Source organism: Acinonyx jubatus, chromosome C1, assembly GCF_027475565.1.
Source record: "Acinonyx jubatus isolate Ajub_Pintada_27869175 chromosome C1, VMU_Ajub_asm_v1.0, whole genome shotgun sequence".
Lineage (NCBI taxonomy): Eukaryota > Metazoa > Chordata > Mammalia > Carnivora > Felidae > Acinonyx > Acinonyx jubatus.
In genome coordinates, this window is record NC_069381.1 from 128,838,686 (window position 1) to 128,856,478 (window position 17,793).

General features: G+C 36.5%; 1 protein-coding gene across 1 annotated transcript in view; it reads right to left on the reverse strand.

The window, feature by feature from the left end:
- The window catches only part of LOC106966922 (thymocyte nuclear protein 1-like), a 191,255-nt gene that overhangs the window by 15,928 nt on the left and 157,534 nt on the right, over positions 1-17,793 (reverse strand). Inside the window, exons 2-3 of the mRNA XM_053203618.1 lie at positions 11,523-11,695; positions 9,505-9,654 (exon numbers count right to left, since the gene is read on the reverse strand). Coding sequence (XP_053059593.1) covers positions 9,505-9,654; positions 11,523-11,695 — 323 coding nt within the window. The remainder of the gene's footprint in view (positions 1-9,504; positions 9,655-11,522; positions 11,696-17,793) is intronic.

A 17,793-nucleotide genomic window follows, 5' to 3' on the forward strand; every position in this document is an offset into this window, starting at 1 on the left:
GGGCTCATTAAAATCCATTTATGATTTGCATTTTCTTTGGTAATTTTCTCTACCCCAAATGGTCTCAAACTACATATTTTACATATTTGATGGATCTGGATGTTTTATATGCATTCATTTAATTCCTTAATTAAAGCTGAAACATTGTTTTTAAGTCAAAATACATGCTCATAATTTTAAAGTTTTTAAGATAGCCTCAGGTGGTCATCATTATTTTAATATGACAAATGATCCTCCTAATTCCAGTCAGCTATCTTAAAAACCTTTGTTGGTTTTATGATGTGGCATACAGAAGATTATGGCTAAGGACAGCTTGAACACACAGGGGACAGGACACCATTTTTGAGCCCCAGGTACAATAATAACTGGGTGAACTTAGGTCATGTCTTATAGCTTCCCATTGTCTTAGTCTCATCATTTACAAGACTAGGGCTCCCATGGCTGCTGCAGGAGCAAGGCCTGTGTGAAAGGAGCCATGCTCCTTCCTGCCGCCCACTGCTGAAGGCAGAATGTTTTCATCACATACGGATCACACTTAGACTTGAGGGGATTGTGGAAGGAGAGTCAGGATGTGTCAGTCTTCTGTGGTAAAGGGCTTGGACTGGGAAGTACTGCTTTTCCATTTAGTGTGTAAATATCAAGTCTTGGTGTCTTAGTAGCTCCCATTTCTTGACCCCATGTTCATCTTGTCTTAAAAGCCCAGAGTTTGGAGTGACCTGTTCTTGGCCAGCGTGTGGAGTTTCCACTAAAAACACTGGAGAATTGTCAAGATGACTTCAAATTTACTTTCATTGTTCAAAGTTGTATGGAACAGCAACAAAAATACAAAAAATTCAACTGAAAATACAGGCAAAGGACTTAAATAGACACTTGTCTAAAGGCAATATCCACATGGATAATAAGCACGTTAAAGATTTTTAGCATCATTAGCTATTAGGATAATGCAAGTCAAAACCACACTGAGATAACACTTCACACCCAGTTAGATGATCATAATAAAAAAATAACAAGTCTTGGTGAAAATATGGAGAAATTAGAACTCTCATGCATTGCAGGTAGGAATGTGGAAAACAGCTTAGTAGTTTCTTAATACACTAAACATAGAGTTATCACATTAGCTAGCAATTCACTCCTAGCTTTTTATTCAAGAGAATTCAAAACAGGGACTCAAACAAAAACTGGTACACAAATATTCATAATCACTCTATTCATAATAGCCATAAGATGGAAATAATCCAAATGTCTGTCGATGGATGAATGGATAAACAAATGTGTATATCCACACAATGCAATGTTATTCAGCCAAAAAAAGGAACGGAGTACCGATCTATAATACAACATAGGTGAACTTTAAAAACATTATGCTAAGTAAAACTAGATGGGCACAAAGGCACATATTTTGTAAGATTCCATTTATATGAAATATCCTGAAAAGACAAACCCATAAGTACAGAAAGTAGATTAGTAGTTGTCATGGGCTGGAGGCAGGGGACTGGGGAATAATTGCTTACAGGGTGTGAGGTTCCCCTTTGCAACATTGAAAAAGTTCAGAACCAGATAGAGATGATGGTTGTACTACATCGCAAATTTATTTGATGCCATTGAATTGTATACTTTAAAATAATAATTTTTATGTTATGCGTATTTTAACACAATAAAACAAAGTATGACTCAATTTACACAAAGTAGAAATTTACATTTCCACTAAAGCAAGAAGGCCTACCATATGTGGGAAGAGAAATTCCATTCTTATCAGCTACTTGCAGCAGTGGAAAAGGGAATTTTTTTGTTTATATAGTTTTGTGATTTAAAGAAACAGCATTTCAAGGCATAATAAAAAATAATACTCTGGGGTGTTAATTTTCAAAATTTTAGGCATGATCTTCAGCCAATCAAATTTTTACTTGTAGTTCCATGCTGCTTTGTTCTAACTGCTAAACTACCCTCTTTCTCTTTTTTTCTTTCTCTTTTCTTTCATTAGCATCATCTCTGTTCTGAGGTATAAGCTGGGCTTTCTTACAGTTTAGTGCAAAACCAATTATCTCTCAGTTATAGTGGGGTTTTTGTTTTTGTTTGTGGCCAGTGTTTCTCACACACTGTTGAGCATCAGAATAAAAAAAAAAATCTCCAAATTAAAATATTTGGCAGATAGTGATACAATAATGGGTTTTGGCTTCCTCTTGGCATTCTCATGTTTTTGAAAAGTATCACACATACAGTGTTGGCTATAATGAAGTAAGCAGCTGAACTAGAATTTAGGTTTTATTTCATCTACTTTAATGTGCAGTACACATGAACAGATAGATATTTAATAGTTATAACCCCAGTGGCAAACGGGGGTGTGAAAAAAGAAAGCATTATTCTTTATTTCTTTTTTTTAAATTTTTAAAAAATATTTACTTATTTCTGAGACAGAGAGAGACAGGGCATGAAAGGGGGAGGGTCAGAGAGAGAGGGAGACACAGAATCTGAAGCAGGCTCCAGGCTCTGAGCTGTCAGCACAGAGCCCGACGCGGGGCTCAAACTCACGGACCTGAGATCACGACCTGAGCCGAAGTCGGACGTTTAACCGACTGAGCCACCCAGGTGCCCCTTATTCTTTATTTCTTAAAGTCTGATTCAGAACTATCTTCTCACTTACTGTTAAATTGCTAATTTAAACTGGTCCTTTCTGGGTTTAATTTCTATACAATGCAGTGATCAATTTCTCATTTAATTCAGGTCTGTGGTTCAGTCTTATTCTGGTTTAAAATTCTCTGTTTGTCCCCCCTATTTCCGTGTTGTTCTGCATTTCTGGTGGTCTCTGCACCCCTTCTCACATGCTGTTACCACCGGTGGGCTTCTCATCTCTGCCTGGCACAGGTGGTACCTTTAGATGGCTTGGATGAGGGCAGGGCGGTGGTCCCACAGGGAAGCAGCTTTATGTCCCTAAGCCCCTACCTGTGACCCAGCCTACAGTTTTTTACAAAATAATTGCCTTAGTTGAGCCACAATTGAGTAAGTTAAACGCCTCAGCATTCCTCAAGGGTGCGGCATTCAGAGAGCCATCTCCCACTCTGCCAGGGACTCTGGGGTCCCTCACACTGTCTTTGGGGCTTCTGCACGTGTGTCCCACTTGGGAATCCCAGACAAGAACACAGGCAGAGTGTCTCTGATTTCTCCTCACACTTCGGAGGGAACTCTGGTGTGGTTGCAAGTTTTTATTGTGCTCAGATGAAGAGGATGGTGCAGATTACTCAGTTTGAAGGAGCAGGAGACACTTGCAAAGGCTCACAAACAAATGGGATGATCCCTGCCCCCCCCACCCCATCCAGCCCCAGCTAAATAAAAGCACCGAGTGCTTTCTTTCCTCCTCTCCCTTCCCTTCTTTCCTTTCTTCCTTTGTTTGCAAGAAAAACTCAAAGTTTAGGGCACCAGAGAATAACAATAGATTCGTAGTAGGATTGCATATGTATTTCAGTACGTTCAACTACATGAAGAAACACAGATTAATTTCCCTAGCTATCTGATTTTTATCACATGTATCCACCCAAATAAGCCTGGACAGAAAGAATAGCAACAAAGAACAAAACAAAAACTTCGCATCCAGTAAAATTAGTTCGAATCATATTTAAATATTTTTAAGTGATCGGTCAGACAATATTGGATAAAATTTCAGAAATCTACTCCACTCGCCTGCTCTCTCCTGGATGGTATCTGGGTGCATGCAGGAGGGTTAACGCTTCAAGGGCTTGGTCTTTGGGAAAGAAAAGAATGTCTCTGAGCCGTGCAGTATCCTACCTACCTTCATCCCACCCCTCCACCCCTGGCTTTCCCTCTGAAGTATCAGCTGCTGTCATGTGTGTGGTCTTAGCCTCTCCCCTCCAAGCCACCCGCTGCTAACTTCTGCTGAATTTGTGGCTAGAAAATGGCCCTTTCTCATCTTAGGGTGCTGACAGCTGTCCTTGAAAATCTTGTCTCTCAAGATTTGTTTGTGGAGCCTGCTGGGATCTGAGTTTGAGTCCCAAACTGCCCCAGGTCCAGGTACAGTTACAGAAATTCGTTACCTGCATGCGAGAACTTCCACATCCTACTACTGGCCACAACAATTGTAAGGCAGCACTGAATGAGAAGAATACAGACCCTCTCTGTGCCTGTGTATACAGTACAGCCAAGTTCTTTTCTATATGGCCACCCTTGGGGACGTTTGAGATACCCTACCATGCTGACTCCATCAGGACACCTGAAGAGAAATTAGCAGAAACTTCTGGGGTCTTGGTATTCCTCTCAATGAAAGCAATTCATCCCCCATTCCATATACCTGGCTATCTGCCTCTTCTGCTCTGTCTCCTGTCACCGCATTAATCTACCAGGGCTGTAGGTTGTGGTGGATATTACTCCATTTCTCTTTGTTGGAATGTTCCTTGGGCGACATTCAACAATCACATTCTGCAAACCTCTCCTTGATACGTTAAATGGATAGATAAAAGAATTTCTCTGGAAACAGCCTTGCTTTTAAACTGTTTGCCATGTTACCATCTCAAAAATACTATATTAGGCGTCAAAACTTGAATATTAACTCTTTCTGTCTTTTGGTGGAATATTCCTGATGCTGCCTTGCCTTCAACTGCCCCAACCTGTATGCTCACACAAGCATAGACACTTTTAAGAAAAATTATCCAAGACATGGACATACGATGCAGAGATTGATGGACGTCCTACCAGTGTAATGCTGAGTACTGAAAAGGACACATAACGTGACTGAGGATTAGCTAATTTTCTAGGAGTGGTTGTCTTCATTAAACTATCTTTTCACTATTGATTAGCATACTTTACAGCTGTGTAAGGATATAGGTTAACTTGTAGAAAACTGATATTTGTGAAATCATTTCTTGACTGGGATCACTACAGTGGATTCTTGTTCAACAGTAATGTAAAAATTATATCTATCTAAAAGAAAAAGTAACTGCAAATATTAGGGTTTATTGCCATACATGACATTAATCAGTTTTATATCTAGTTGCAAATGATTTTCAGCGTTACCGTGACTGACAGACTACATAAATCTTCATTTCTTGAAGTCTGCTTTGAACTAGGTTTAACATCTTACTGGTTCCCTTATTAATGAACTGAGTAAAATTTTTGACACTTCTTTGTTTATAACCTTTTGAAAAGTAGAAGTAGTGAAAGAGGCTTTTAAAGATGTATCTTCACAGTTTTGGGGGGTGCATGTTTATCTTTCACTCAAATTACCCTTGGAAATATGTTACAGAACAGAAAAAAAAAACATCTTTAGGCAACTTACAGGCTAAACACTAGACTTCTTTGAAGTATGTGGAAATCGGTCGTATTCACCATGGTACTAAAGAATCCTAAAAAATATTGACTTTTCCATCACTCTTGTTTGGCATAAAATTCAAAGCAAAACCTTTTTTGTTCATCCAAACATAAGGTACAAGTTCTGTTTTATCCTTTATGATACTTTCTAGCTAGAAGTCGTGTTGAAGAAATTGGTGAGTGCATCTCTGCTTGAAACCAACATCTCAATATATGATTTCCTTTAGAATATCTGTGTACTATGTTGGAGGAGGGGGTGTAAAAAATGTTTTATTCTTCAACCAAAAAAAGTCGTTTTCTCAAAAGTTGTATAGATTTTTAAAAATTATTCTGGCAAAAAAAAAAGATAATTGAACAGTCATGTGAGATAGGTTTATGTATGGAAATCAAGTTAAGAGTAAATATATAGATATAGCTATAGATAGGTGTAGTGCAGAAACAGATGTAGATATAGAGGTAGATATAATATTGACCTTGTAACAAAATCAAACATTCATTTATCTACCTATCTTTTATTTATTTATTTATTTATTTATTTATTTATTTATTTATTTATACATACATACATACATACATACATACATACATACAAGCTGGATATTTTGGTTTTGAAAATTTCCAATAATCTATTTGGGTTATTTTTGCCCAGTGCAGTAAATAGGTTACTTTCAAGCTAATTGGAACTAATTGAGTAAAAATAAGGCAGAGTCTTATAGAGAATACATAGCTTCTTCCCCTACAATACAGCCCTCCCAAATTCTTTGTATTTACACTTACTTAGATGCCATTGTAAAATCAAAACAACTTTAAAGGAGAAGGGAAACATGCGGGGTAAAATGCTTGGGTAGGCCGCCAACTACAGAGAGTGTTTAGGATGTTAATTTCAACCATGGTTGATCAGCGAGCAAGAGGACATTTTGGGGTTTATACTTGACATTACTTACGAATGTGTTCATTATGTATAAAATATTTTATCTTAAGCCTGTTTAACTAATATCTTTATCTCCTCATTTGAGTGACATGATTTAGGGTGTTGTGAGGTGGATGGTGAGTGTGCCATACCCATCACATACCCATACGCTGATCTGTCCCACAGCCCCACTTTTCCTGTCATTGCTGTGCTCCAAGTCACTTGCCTTAACTCAAGATTTCTGTTTATTACTACAGAGAATTTCTCTGCATACTTATTTGCTCCTCAGCTTGCCATTTTGACTTTATATCTACCTATTTGATTACCATGGTTGCAAGATGATGGATTGAACACATTTCAGCTTGCCTCTCTTATGTTCCTGGTCCCTAAAAATGGCTTAAGAAATGGCAATAAATCCAAAATTACAGCAAAAAAGATAAGGGTGTCTTTTTTGGGCTCATTGGCCCACACACTGTGAGAATCCTTTGAAGCCCAAAATAGTTGAAGGAGAATTTAAGTGGCTACTGAGAATGCCTGAGGATTATTGCTGCAAAATGGGAATGGGCCACATCTGGAAGTGTTTGTGGTTACCAGGAGCCTGGAGGGCTCAAAGGCCAGCTCTGGACTACTTTGTTGGTTGTGCCATTGCAGGAGCATCTGTCTCTCTCCTTGCTCATTAACTCCTACCTCATGATTGTCCAGGCTGGGAGGGGCTCTAGACACAGAAAGTGCCAGAGTTTGAGTTAGATATACACATATGCAACTCTTTTTTAAAAATTAGTTTATCATACATTATATGTGCAGAGTTTAGATCTATATGACCTAGTGAATTTATATTAGATAGCATAGGAAGCTCAATTCTATTCAAACCTTTCCCTCCTAACATAGGGCAAAGACAGATGAAGTGTAAAAAAGAAAAAAATAAAACATGGCCCAGAAGTGTTGAACAGTGAGTAGCAATAAAGTTCTCCCCTTTTTACTGCTCCTGGTTTGAGGCTTGGCTGTAGTAAAATAAAGAGGATCTAAAGTTTAATTCTGCTTCTGTTTTGAAATTTGTATTTCATTATGTTTACTATTACCATTTATAGTGATGTAGAAGGTAAGTGACCTTTACCTTAAAATTTTACAAGAGCATTTTATATCAATGCAATGTCATTTTCATCTGAGCCATACCTGAGTCAGAATAATATTCAGAGTTAATCAACTCTTCCCCTCGATCCCCAATTATTACCACTTTTGAAAATAAGTATCTTTCTGTAATAGATTATGTTCACTGAGGTGGAGCTAAGAGAGAGAGTAACTAATCTGAAGAGTTAATCAACAGTCCCTCCCTGGTTCCTAAATAATCGTCATGATTTCAACAAATTCTTCAGTTTGTTCTTGGCAAATGAGTCTTCCTATGTTGTCTAGAGTGTTTTAAAAACTCATGCTCTAAAATGCTTATTGTAGACACTTTAACCAGGTGTACAGAAATAACTATGATAAACCAGAAATGTGTGATGAATGACCTTTCAGACTTAGCACAGATGACTGGCAAATGCATGTGAGAAAACAGACTTTTCTAAGCAGTTCACATGGGAGATGCTGTACAACTTAGAATCATGTATCAGAGAAGACTGAGCTGGCATTAATTCTAAAAACCCGTTAGTATAATTCTTCAATTAATGGATAAGTAAACTGAAAATTAGGGTAATTAAGTGATATATGGAGTCCTGCAGTCCATTAGTGCCAGAATCAAGACTAACACCAAGGTTTTCTCACTGTGAATTCAGTACTTTCTCACAACATTACACTAAACAACAATAGAAAAGTGATTGATGAACTATGATTATTTAATCCAATCTACCTTGGTTTGAAAACACCAATTCAATATTTTATTTAAGCCAACTGAAACCGAAAGGAGCAAATCCAAACTTAAAGATATTGAAGGCAATTACTATTCAATCCATTATGCAGTTAATAAATACATCTAGAAAGTATGCTACATATTACCGAGTAATTCATCTTCCCCAAAGACATGAATTCCGCATGTCATACTTTCCGTTTAATAGCACAAACTGTAGCAAGTAGATAGGTATGTGCATATTTTTCTGACATGTTTATTAAAGCTACTAAATAGATATTCTGAGAGCAAGGAGTTCTAATATCAAAGGAGGCTTATTGACTTCTATTCAGTTTCTTATAGGAAAGCCTTGGGGAAGGGGTCTTTAAGAATTTGGTGGATGAGGAAAATGGTATAACTGGAACAGAGGTGAAAATTCAAGAAGTTGAGGACAACATAAGATTACAAAGTTACTTCAAGAAGTGGTAGAACTTTATACTTTCTTGAAAAGTTTGCCCAGGGCTGGCCGTGTTAACCACAGTTGACAATCACTTTTAAACTGTCTATTGCTCTTACTGGATCATAAGAGGCAAATCTAACTCTTTTGACGTTACTTTTGTGAGTCTAGTGAGGACTGAGATAACCTGCAGCCCCAAAACCTAAGTCTTAGGACTAAATATGAAGCCTGCCTCCATCAACATTCCAGTATTATTTATTCTGGAAAATTATTTCCCAGAAAGATAAAGATATAAAACAGTAAATAACTTCATTGTTTGCTTCAGGATCTTCTCCAAAATGCAATAATCTAAAAGGAATGTGCTCAATCAGACTTTTCCTAGAACAACAGTTTTATTTAGGTAGGCAGCCTTCTGAGGACAATAGATGGTTTAAATAGGCAAAGAGATCACTCATCCCAATATTAGTAACTCAGGAACACTTATCTAAGATCCTTACCTTCATTTGTCCACAGAACCTAAACCATGATATCAAAAACTGTACCCAGTCCAAATCAGATTCAAGCCCTAAACACCTAACTTCAACCACCGAAGCCTTAAACCCTAGAAATAACTATTTCCCATCTTCCCCTTTTAAGAAACTGAATGTCTCTTAAGGTGATGCTCTCCCTTACTCTAACAAGTTAATCAACTGAGCTTTCTTTGATCAACATTTTAATTTGGTGGTCTGTTTGGGGAGTTGTCAGCTGACATTACTAATAGCAAAGAGGGTTTTTGGCCAAAAGAGTTGCAACTACTGTATTATTCAGAAGATGTATCTTAAAGTTTTTGCTAGGACGTTGATCTACTTATTTTTCCATTATCACTTCTTTGTTAGATAAGAGGTTATGGGAAGTATTTGTGTCAGAAATTATTGTAGTCAGCATTTTATGTCCTTTTTCCTGACGGTCACTCCACAAGCACCTGTAAAATACAGCTGCTAGATTCTTCCCACTACTGACCTGCTGGGAGACAGAGCAGCTTTGCCTGGCTTTCTCTTCCTTCACTCTCTCCTTTGCACAGGAGTATGCAGATATAGCTGATGCCTTGGCCACCATGCTGACTCTCAACTCAGCCAATTTCTTTGCTCCCCGTGGAGGCATGAAGAGGTCCTGTTAACACCAAAAGAAAAGCTAGGAGTTTTCCTAAAGGCTACTCTGCCTGACTGAGCTGTGAGCTGAGTTTCCCTTCATGTGACCTCCCTTCATTTTGTTGAGGAGCCAGGTGAGGAACATTTCTATCCCTAATTCCAAATGTGAATGTATGTGGGGGAAGATAATCCCCTGAGACTAGGAATTTCCCTGAACCTACAAAACAAGCACTGTACTTTGAGGCAGAGAGAAGAGATGGTGGCACACCTGTGACCAACTGCCTCTGTATATTTAATGTTCCTTCTGTCTGCAATCCAACAAGGTCAGAAAAGGCAGAATCAAGGCTGGCTTCATGGGCATGTGACCTGTGCAGTTGTACAGGGTCACATACTTGGTTTAATACCCGGTTGTCACTGTCTTGATATTGTCAGTATATTTGATCAAGGGACCTGCTTTTTCATTATGAAAATTACATAGGTGGCCCTGGGCAGGCTTTGTTTTTAGCTTTTTTTCTAGACACCATGGTCCTTTATGTAGAGCCTTAAAGTCCAGTGTCAAATAGAAGATGATAAATTCTCTAAAATTCTCTCTTGACAATCTTGCCTTTCTTGCTGCAAAATATTGCTGCCTATCTTGAAGAATCAAAAATCCAAGTTTAGGTAATGAAATTTGAACTCTCCCTTTTGAAGCTACTTTTTAATAATTTTAACCTCTAGCTGGCCCAAGGCAGAAGAAATCTGGAGAATGCCATGTAAACAGAATTTTACATATAATTAATAAAAACATAAAAGCAAAATACAAGCAGCACTAGTTAAAAAATAAATAATTGGGTTAAATATTGGTAATAAATATGAAAAAGTTTCCTCTTTTGTAACAAATACAGATTAATAAAAATAAGATAAATGCCACAGTGGAAAAATATGAAAACATACACAAATACTCCATTAATATGTAAAATAGTAGTCATGCTTGATTAAAAAAAAAAAGAAATGCAAATACAAGGAAGTATTTTATCTCCCAATCAATTGTAAAATAATTTTAAGGGTTAAAAATTCCTTCAAGATTGCCAATATCCATTCTTATCTGTTGCTGACAGTAGAACAGACTACATTATGCATAACCCAAATTTTCATGTTATTTATTCATTTCATCCAGTAATTTTACCTGAAGTAATTTACCATAAAGAAAGGCGCTGTCAAACAGTTATGTATAAAAAATTCACAGCAATGTTATCCATAGTGTAGACAGCATGACACTAGACATGTAGAAATAATCAGAGATGCAGTCCAGAATTTATATGTAAAGATGTTCACTATAGTGTTATTCATAATAGAGACAGTTCCCACCTTTGTATACAATGTTTTCTTGAAAATATGTATGTATTCAGAATGCCAGTAGGATGAAAAACAGACTTACATAAAATAAAGATGTTTCTATTCCATGAGAACCAGAAATATCATAAATCTCTAATAAAACCTTGCCAAAATTACAATTTCAGTGAAATACTCCCAGATATCCTACTTTATATTCTACTTTGTTTCAGTTTTATCTTGAGAATGATACTTTTTCTTATTAGTATCTGTGGTTGTTTCATTCTTATATTATCACATAATAAAAAAAAAGAATTCTGAAAAAAACAAGTCCTCAATTATTTGCACAAACTTGAAGAACCAAAATCAAATAGGCTAATGTTTTTGTTCATTATCTGATTTACTCATGTTAAGGATTCTATTCAGCATGTGAGATTTGTTTTAGGGAGAGTAGCACATATTTCATGAGAATTTGGATTTTGAAAATGAAATACATAAGTCAAAACCACTATGGTTAAAAAAAATTAAAAGTACCGAAAGTACTCAACATAAGTCTTCAAATAGGGGAATTATAAATACTTTACAGGAAAGCCTTTCAATTCCTTGGAATACTGGAGGAGCTATTCCAGGTGGAGAAAATTTTAGTTCATGGGCTTTCTGGACAACATACACAAACTTAGCTGTTTTAGGAGTAATTCTACTGTGGGTAAGGAAAAAGTTTTCCTCAACCCTCTTAGGATTCCTCATTGGGTCTGAAAATTAAACTGACAAAAACAGATTCACAAGTGAAGAGAATATACATTCACTTAATACAGCTTAATGTGACACAAGAGACTTCATAAGGCAATTAAAACCCGGAGAAACAGACCTGAGTTTTTTTATGAGCAGTGAGATGAAAAGTGGGCTATCCTATAGAAATATGATAGGTAAGACAGTGTGAGGTTAGTGGAGTAAACTGGGAAACTTAGCAAGACTTGTTTGTTCAGATTCTTGATATCTCTTTGTCTTCACACATAAGGATTGTCCTTTCCTTGGGGTATCCTGAGGGAACATCTCACATGAGGGTTTTATAACTTGTTTCAGGAAATAAGGGGGAGGAGAAAAGGTCAGAATGAGCTTTCTGCTTCTGCTATTTTCTAAAACTTCTTCAGCTTAAAATATTTAATATTTCCAGTTGCCATATTTTGGGATAGTGTGCCCTGAAGTGCATCAGAACATCATCCCAATGATGAATGGGCCTGGCAGGTCATGATCATGGAGGAGACAACATTCCTGCAGACATCACATTCTACACTTTTCCTTCTTTACTCCTTTGAATAGAGTTGCAGGTTAGGTTTGTGATAGAGCTGGCCTTCCCATGATTCAAGGTATTGGGCCAAAGTTAAGGGAAATTCTTTCTCCAGGATCTGGTATAAAGAATATATCACTTTGTATTAATATCACACACTAATAAGTCTTAGATACATATAAGAAGACAAATAATAAATATGTTGTAAATTACTGTTTTTCTTGACATCTCTATTTCCAGGATGTTAACATAAATGTCAAGCTCTTATATATTCCCTTAACACCTCCTGTTGTAAACAATACTAGCAACTTTCTATAAATGTTTATAGCTCTCCTGATTTACTGTAATCTCCCTAAGGACGGAGAATTTGTCTGTGATACTTTGTTTTATTCTTAGCACCTAAAAGAGTGAGAGGCACATACAATGTGCTTAATAAATATATACTAAATACACAGAAGCAAGTAAACATTTGTTGAGCAAATGAATGATTAAGCTCCAGTTGAGAACTTCTGGAAATCTGCTTAAGACCAAACACTATCATCTCAGGTTTTCCATGATTCATCTCATGGATTTGCCATAATTAGCCCTGATATTCCATGTACTGTATTTCAGTCAGGCCGAATTAGCCTTGACAGTTACATCATTCTCAAAATGAACCATCTATGTTCAGATTTTTTCTTTTACGTACTCCTACAGCTGATAAAACAATATAATAGAAAATTATTGCTTAATAAATGTTGAGCTGCATGTAAATGTAGAGCAGGAAAAGCTTTTCCTCTACCCTGTTATGTTTACTTGTTTGTTTGTTTTTTACCAATGGTGTGTGTGAATGAATTTAAAAAAAAAAAAGCAGGTTAACAAATTATATCTGATGTTAGTATTTTTAAAATTTTTTTTACCATTTTATTTATTTTTAAGACAGGGAGAGACAGACCATGAATAGGGGAGGGTCAGAGAGAGGGAGACACAGAATCCGAAACAGGCTCCAGGCTCTGAGCTGTCAGCACAGAGCCCGACGCGGGGCTCGAACTCACGGACCACGAGACCATGACCTGAGCCGAAGTCGGCCGCTTAACCGACTGAGCCACCCAGGCGCCCCATGATGTTAGTATTTTTTTTAATTAATTAATTTATTTTTTTTGATGTTAGTATTTTTTATAAAGAGAGGGGATTTACAGAAAAGAAGTGAAAAGCTCAAAGAAGTGGTTAGACTAGAAGACTTGTATACCACCTTAACAAAGATATAAATTGTGGTAAGGTAACTAGGAAATAAGGGCTTCTTAGTAAGGTTTGTTATGAAGACACATCTCTAGGTCATCTTCAGTCTCATCGGCATGGAAAAGGCATGATCTTGACACAAGGGAAATGTATGCTCTACTTTTAGGCTGAAATGAATAAGGCAGAGGGTTCTTTTTATGCATACTATTTCTCAGTTGCCTTCCATGCAAAATAATTCTTATGCCAAAGTAGCAACATTTTGGAGTGGCTTATTCTGACTTCCATTTAAAATCTCCCTTTTTTTGAACATTCTAGCATTTGACCTTGCGCTGGTGTTGTATTTGCACTAGATTGGTGTATGTTCCACATCTTTCAAAAGAAATTACAACTACAGGGACCCGTTATATTTTAGATTCCAAAACCTTTCTTTTGTCTCTTTAGTACACTTGTTTATACTTTCTCTCCATAATCCAAGAGAAAATAGTAGATATTAACTCTTCCCAAAGCCTATTCTAGAAAAGTTCTGTGGATCAATAAATATGCTTTGTATTGGGAAAAAATGTGTAAATCACTTTCGTGGATATATGAAGTGAGAAATGATTCAAAAAGAGGAAAATAAAATTCTACCTCTAAGCTATACTGGTTTATTTTTCTCTAAGCCTTACTATCTCAGCGTGCTGCATTTATTTCTTTAAAATTAAATTTCTTGAAGGAGAATGTCATTCCAGCCCTTCTTTAGTTAGCCTCAGATATTTGCATATAACTACCATTCCAGTGAATATGGGTTTTGCTTAGCAATTAATCAGTGTCGGATGCCTGCCATTGTAGAAAGTAATTCACATGCAGATAGTTTTCTTAACTTTCCTCATTGAATTCCAAAAAAAAAAAAATGTATGAAGCATCTGGATTTTTGACATACCTCTGTCTCAAAAGCTGAAGTGATAATGTTTTCATTGAAGAGATGTAAAACACCTGGGGTGTTAACATTTAATTGAAGCTTGTTTTTTTTGAAAGAACAGAAATGAATTTGTACTTTGTCATAATTCATTTCCCAGAAGATGCAGTTGCTCCACAGAAATCAGACAATAGAACTGTTACCTCATTTGATTTTTAGCCAGATAATCAGATTGAACAATATCTAACAAATATTAATGATATTGTAATGAAAGCACTGAAAATACAAATAAATACTATCTTGTGATAAATGTATATTTCATTCAACAAAAGCAAATACTTTTACTTTTTTCAATCTGTAATACCACCTGGCAATATTCAAAGACAAGTGTGCCCAGAATAATCTTGTCTCATTGAATTTGGAAGAATGTGAATTGTGCTATTTAACTCTTACATATAAACAAAACTTATAATAGAAAAGAAGATTTTAATAGGTTAAATGTAAAAAACTTCAGGACAGTAGTCTTGGTAAATCATACCATTTTAGAGAGGGAATCTTTCACATTTTAAATTGAAAAAAAACCCCTGAAATTGTCAATCTTCTTTTCTATCTTCCTTGTCCATGACACTAAATAGAAGCCACAAAATTGAAGGATCTTTATACACAAAAATTTAAAATCACATGTTCATGAAATAATATAATTTTTTTCATCTTTATTTCTGATGAGGACTTAGAAAATTAGTGAAGAATTCTTTAAAGGTAAAATCATTGTTGCAAGATTTTTCTTTTTTTTTACCTCAATACCCAGGATTTGTTGTCTCGCCTTCAAAGGATAAAGAGGTAGACACAAAATAAAATGAGCAGCAGGCAAAATATTAGAGTATAAGATTAGAAAGTAAGAGTAGTATCAAAGCTCTCTTTATAGAGAGAGGGCACTGGAAAGTGAATGTTCCGGACCAGAAGCAAGGGTCTTTGTTTTATAAGGTTCTAGTCAGCACTCCCTACTTTTCCCCCTTGTTCCTTCTCAGGTTCTACCTTTATTTGCTAGGTAATCCTAAATGCCTACTCATTCCTTTTTGACCGGCTCATTTCCATTGTATGAGGGGTGGTCTATGGCCATACCGTTCCTTTATGGTCTACTACTTATTTTTAGTTAGGTCTTTTGTTAAATTCCTGAGGAGAACCTGAAGGGGAGTTGGTGCTGTCTGTTACATTCTTAAGAGGAACCTTATGCCCAGAGAGGGTTTGCTGTGGTCAGATGCTCCCAGCTAAGTTTATCCCCATCCAGGATCCTCAGGTCTTAATCTTTCTCTCTCTGCCTATTTTATCCTATCTTTCCCTATCGAATTATGACATAGAAATATAAAATGAATACATTTCACAGTTTTTATTTAGCACAACAATTAATGAGGGAACCAACAATGTATTAAAAACTAGTTCAAAGAATTTGAGGAACACACATGTAAAGACAAATAGAAATACTGAAGTGAATGTGCAAATACATACAAATTTGGTCACTATCCATTGGGCAATGAACAATTACATCTCCACTGGACAAAATTCATTTGCATTTCTAACAAAAATATTTATTTACATTACTATCAGTTTTCTACAACTTACAGAATTATAAAATACATTTAAGACCATGAAAAGCTAAAATAATCTGAGTGTTCTGGACAAGCCACCAGTAATCAACTTTGCTCATTTGAAAGTCTTTTACATTTTTTCTTGATTTACAAAATTTGAATACTTGCTATCTGTTTATATGTTAGGGAGCAAGAATTCCTATCCTCTCAAAGTCCTTCTAGCTGGACTAAGAATCAAATTGACATGAGACAGATTAACAGGAGAGAATCAAATTTAATAGAGTACATACAGGGAATCCACACAGACATGGAAATTCCAAAGGCAGTCAGGCAAAATGAGGTACACATATCATCCTGAATTAAGGAGAAAGGGGTAGGGATATGGGACTCTCGGGGCGGGGGGGGGGGGGGCGGGAAAAGGACCTCACAGGACAATAAGAAGAACAAATGTTTGGTAATTAGATATTTGTCCTGCCATACAGATGGGTCACTCATATAAAATTTATCTTTGCTAATAGAAAGATCCCAAAATTAGACTCTTCTATATATTTAAGGGAGGGGCAAAAGTGTCTCTTGAGCCTGCAAGGTCTTGATTGCCTTCAGCTCAGAACAATCTTCACATCAAAGTAGACCATCTTGGGATGGCCTGACATCAGCCCCTACAATACAAGTAACTGCAATTAATCTTTACCAAGGATAACTTTAACCTTATATCCCATTTCACATGAGCATTTATGTAGATGTTTCGTCTTCTTTTGTAATAATTTTTAATGCAATATGAGAGAATACAATGAGTTATTTTAGGGATAAATTAAATTAAGGGTTTCTTAACATGATAAAGCATGGGACTCTACAAGTATAAGAACAAATTTGTTTTGTAATTTATGGTGTCATTCTATACATAGTTGAGTTTATATGTAAACTATCATGTGAATGTGGTAGACTTGGTATATTTGTCTAAATGCATATTTCAGGGATAATATCTAAATCTTTCATCAGATTCTTAATGGGACCCCACAGTTTCTAAAAAGGTTAAGAACTTCTTCTCCAGAACAAAATTATTCTGACCTACTTGTCTGCCCGCTATTATTTCATTCAATCGTTTGGACTATTTATAGCAGGAAAGTCAGCTGGACTATCACAGACACTCAAACATGCTGGCACGACAAGCAGATTTACCTAAAAATCACCCTGGGAGCTCACACTGGGTTGTCTGGACAGTGAGCTATTTGGGGGAACCTTGATCTTCCCACTCACTTACACCTTATTTCATCAAAACTGAGTGCAACACAATTGAGTTTCTCATAAGACTGATGGCTTCCTTCTCCCAGTAGGAGGCACCAAATTGACCCTTACTAGACAACTCCTGAGAAGTCTTGGTACCTTGACCCCATCTTCCCTTCATGCTAGTAGTCTGATTACTTGCCAATTACCACATAAGGGAAAAGAGCAATGGGCAGATGAAGTGCCTTTCTTAGAATGCAGACACATGCTACCCAAGCCATAGAGAGCCCTGGCATGATGCCAGTCTATGTGATGCTAAAGAGGATCAGAGGACCTGTGCCTTCTATTCTTGATGAACTTTGGTTGCCAAGTTCCTCAATAAAATCTATTCCTATTTCTCAACCCATGCCATAAGATGCTCTGGAATGTATGCCCAGGGTTAGGGAATACAGTTGGTGATGCAAAAGGGACATAATTTTATAACAGGTGTTGACTGTAAAGAGATCAAAAATATGCCTCAATCACCATCATAATATGTATGTATTCTTTGGTTTTCAGAGTATTTATGAGCTTGCTGGAAAAAAAATGTATGCATTCTAGGGGTTCAGAGAGACATAAACAAATTTGGTGAACTTGCGG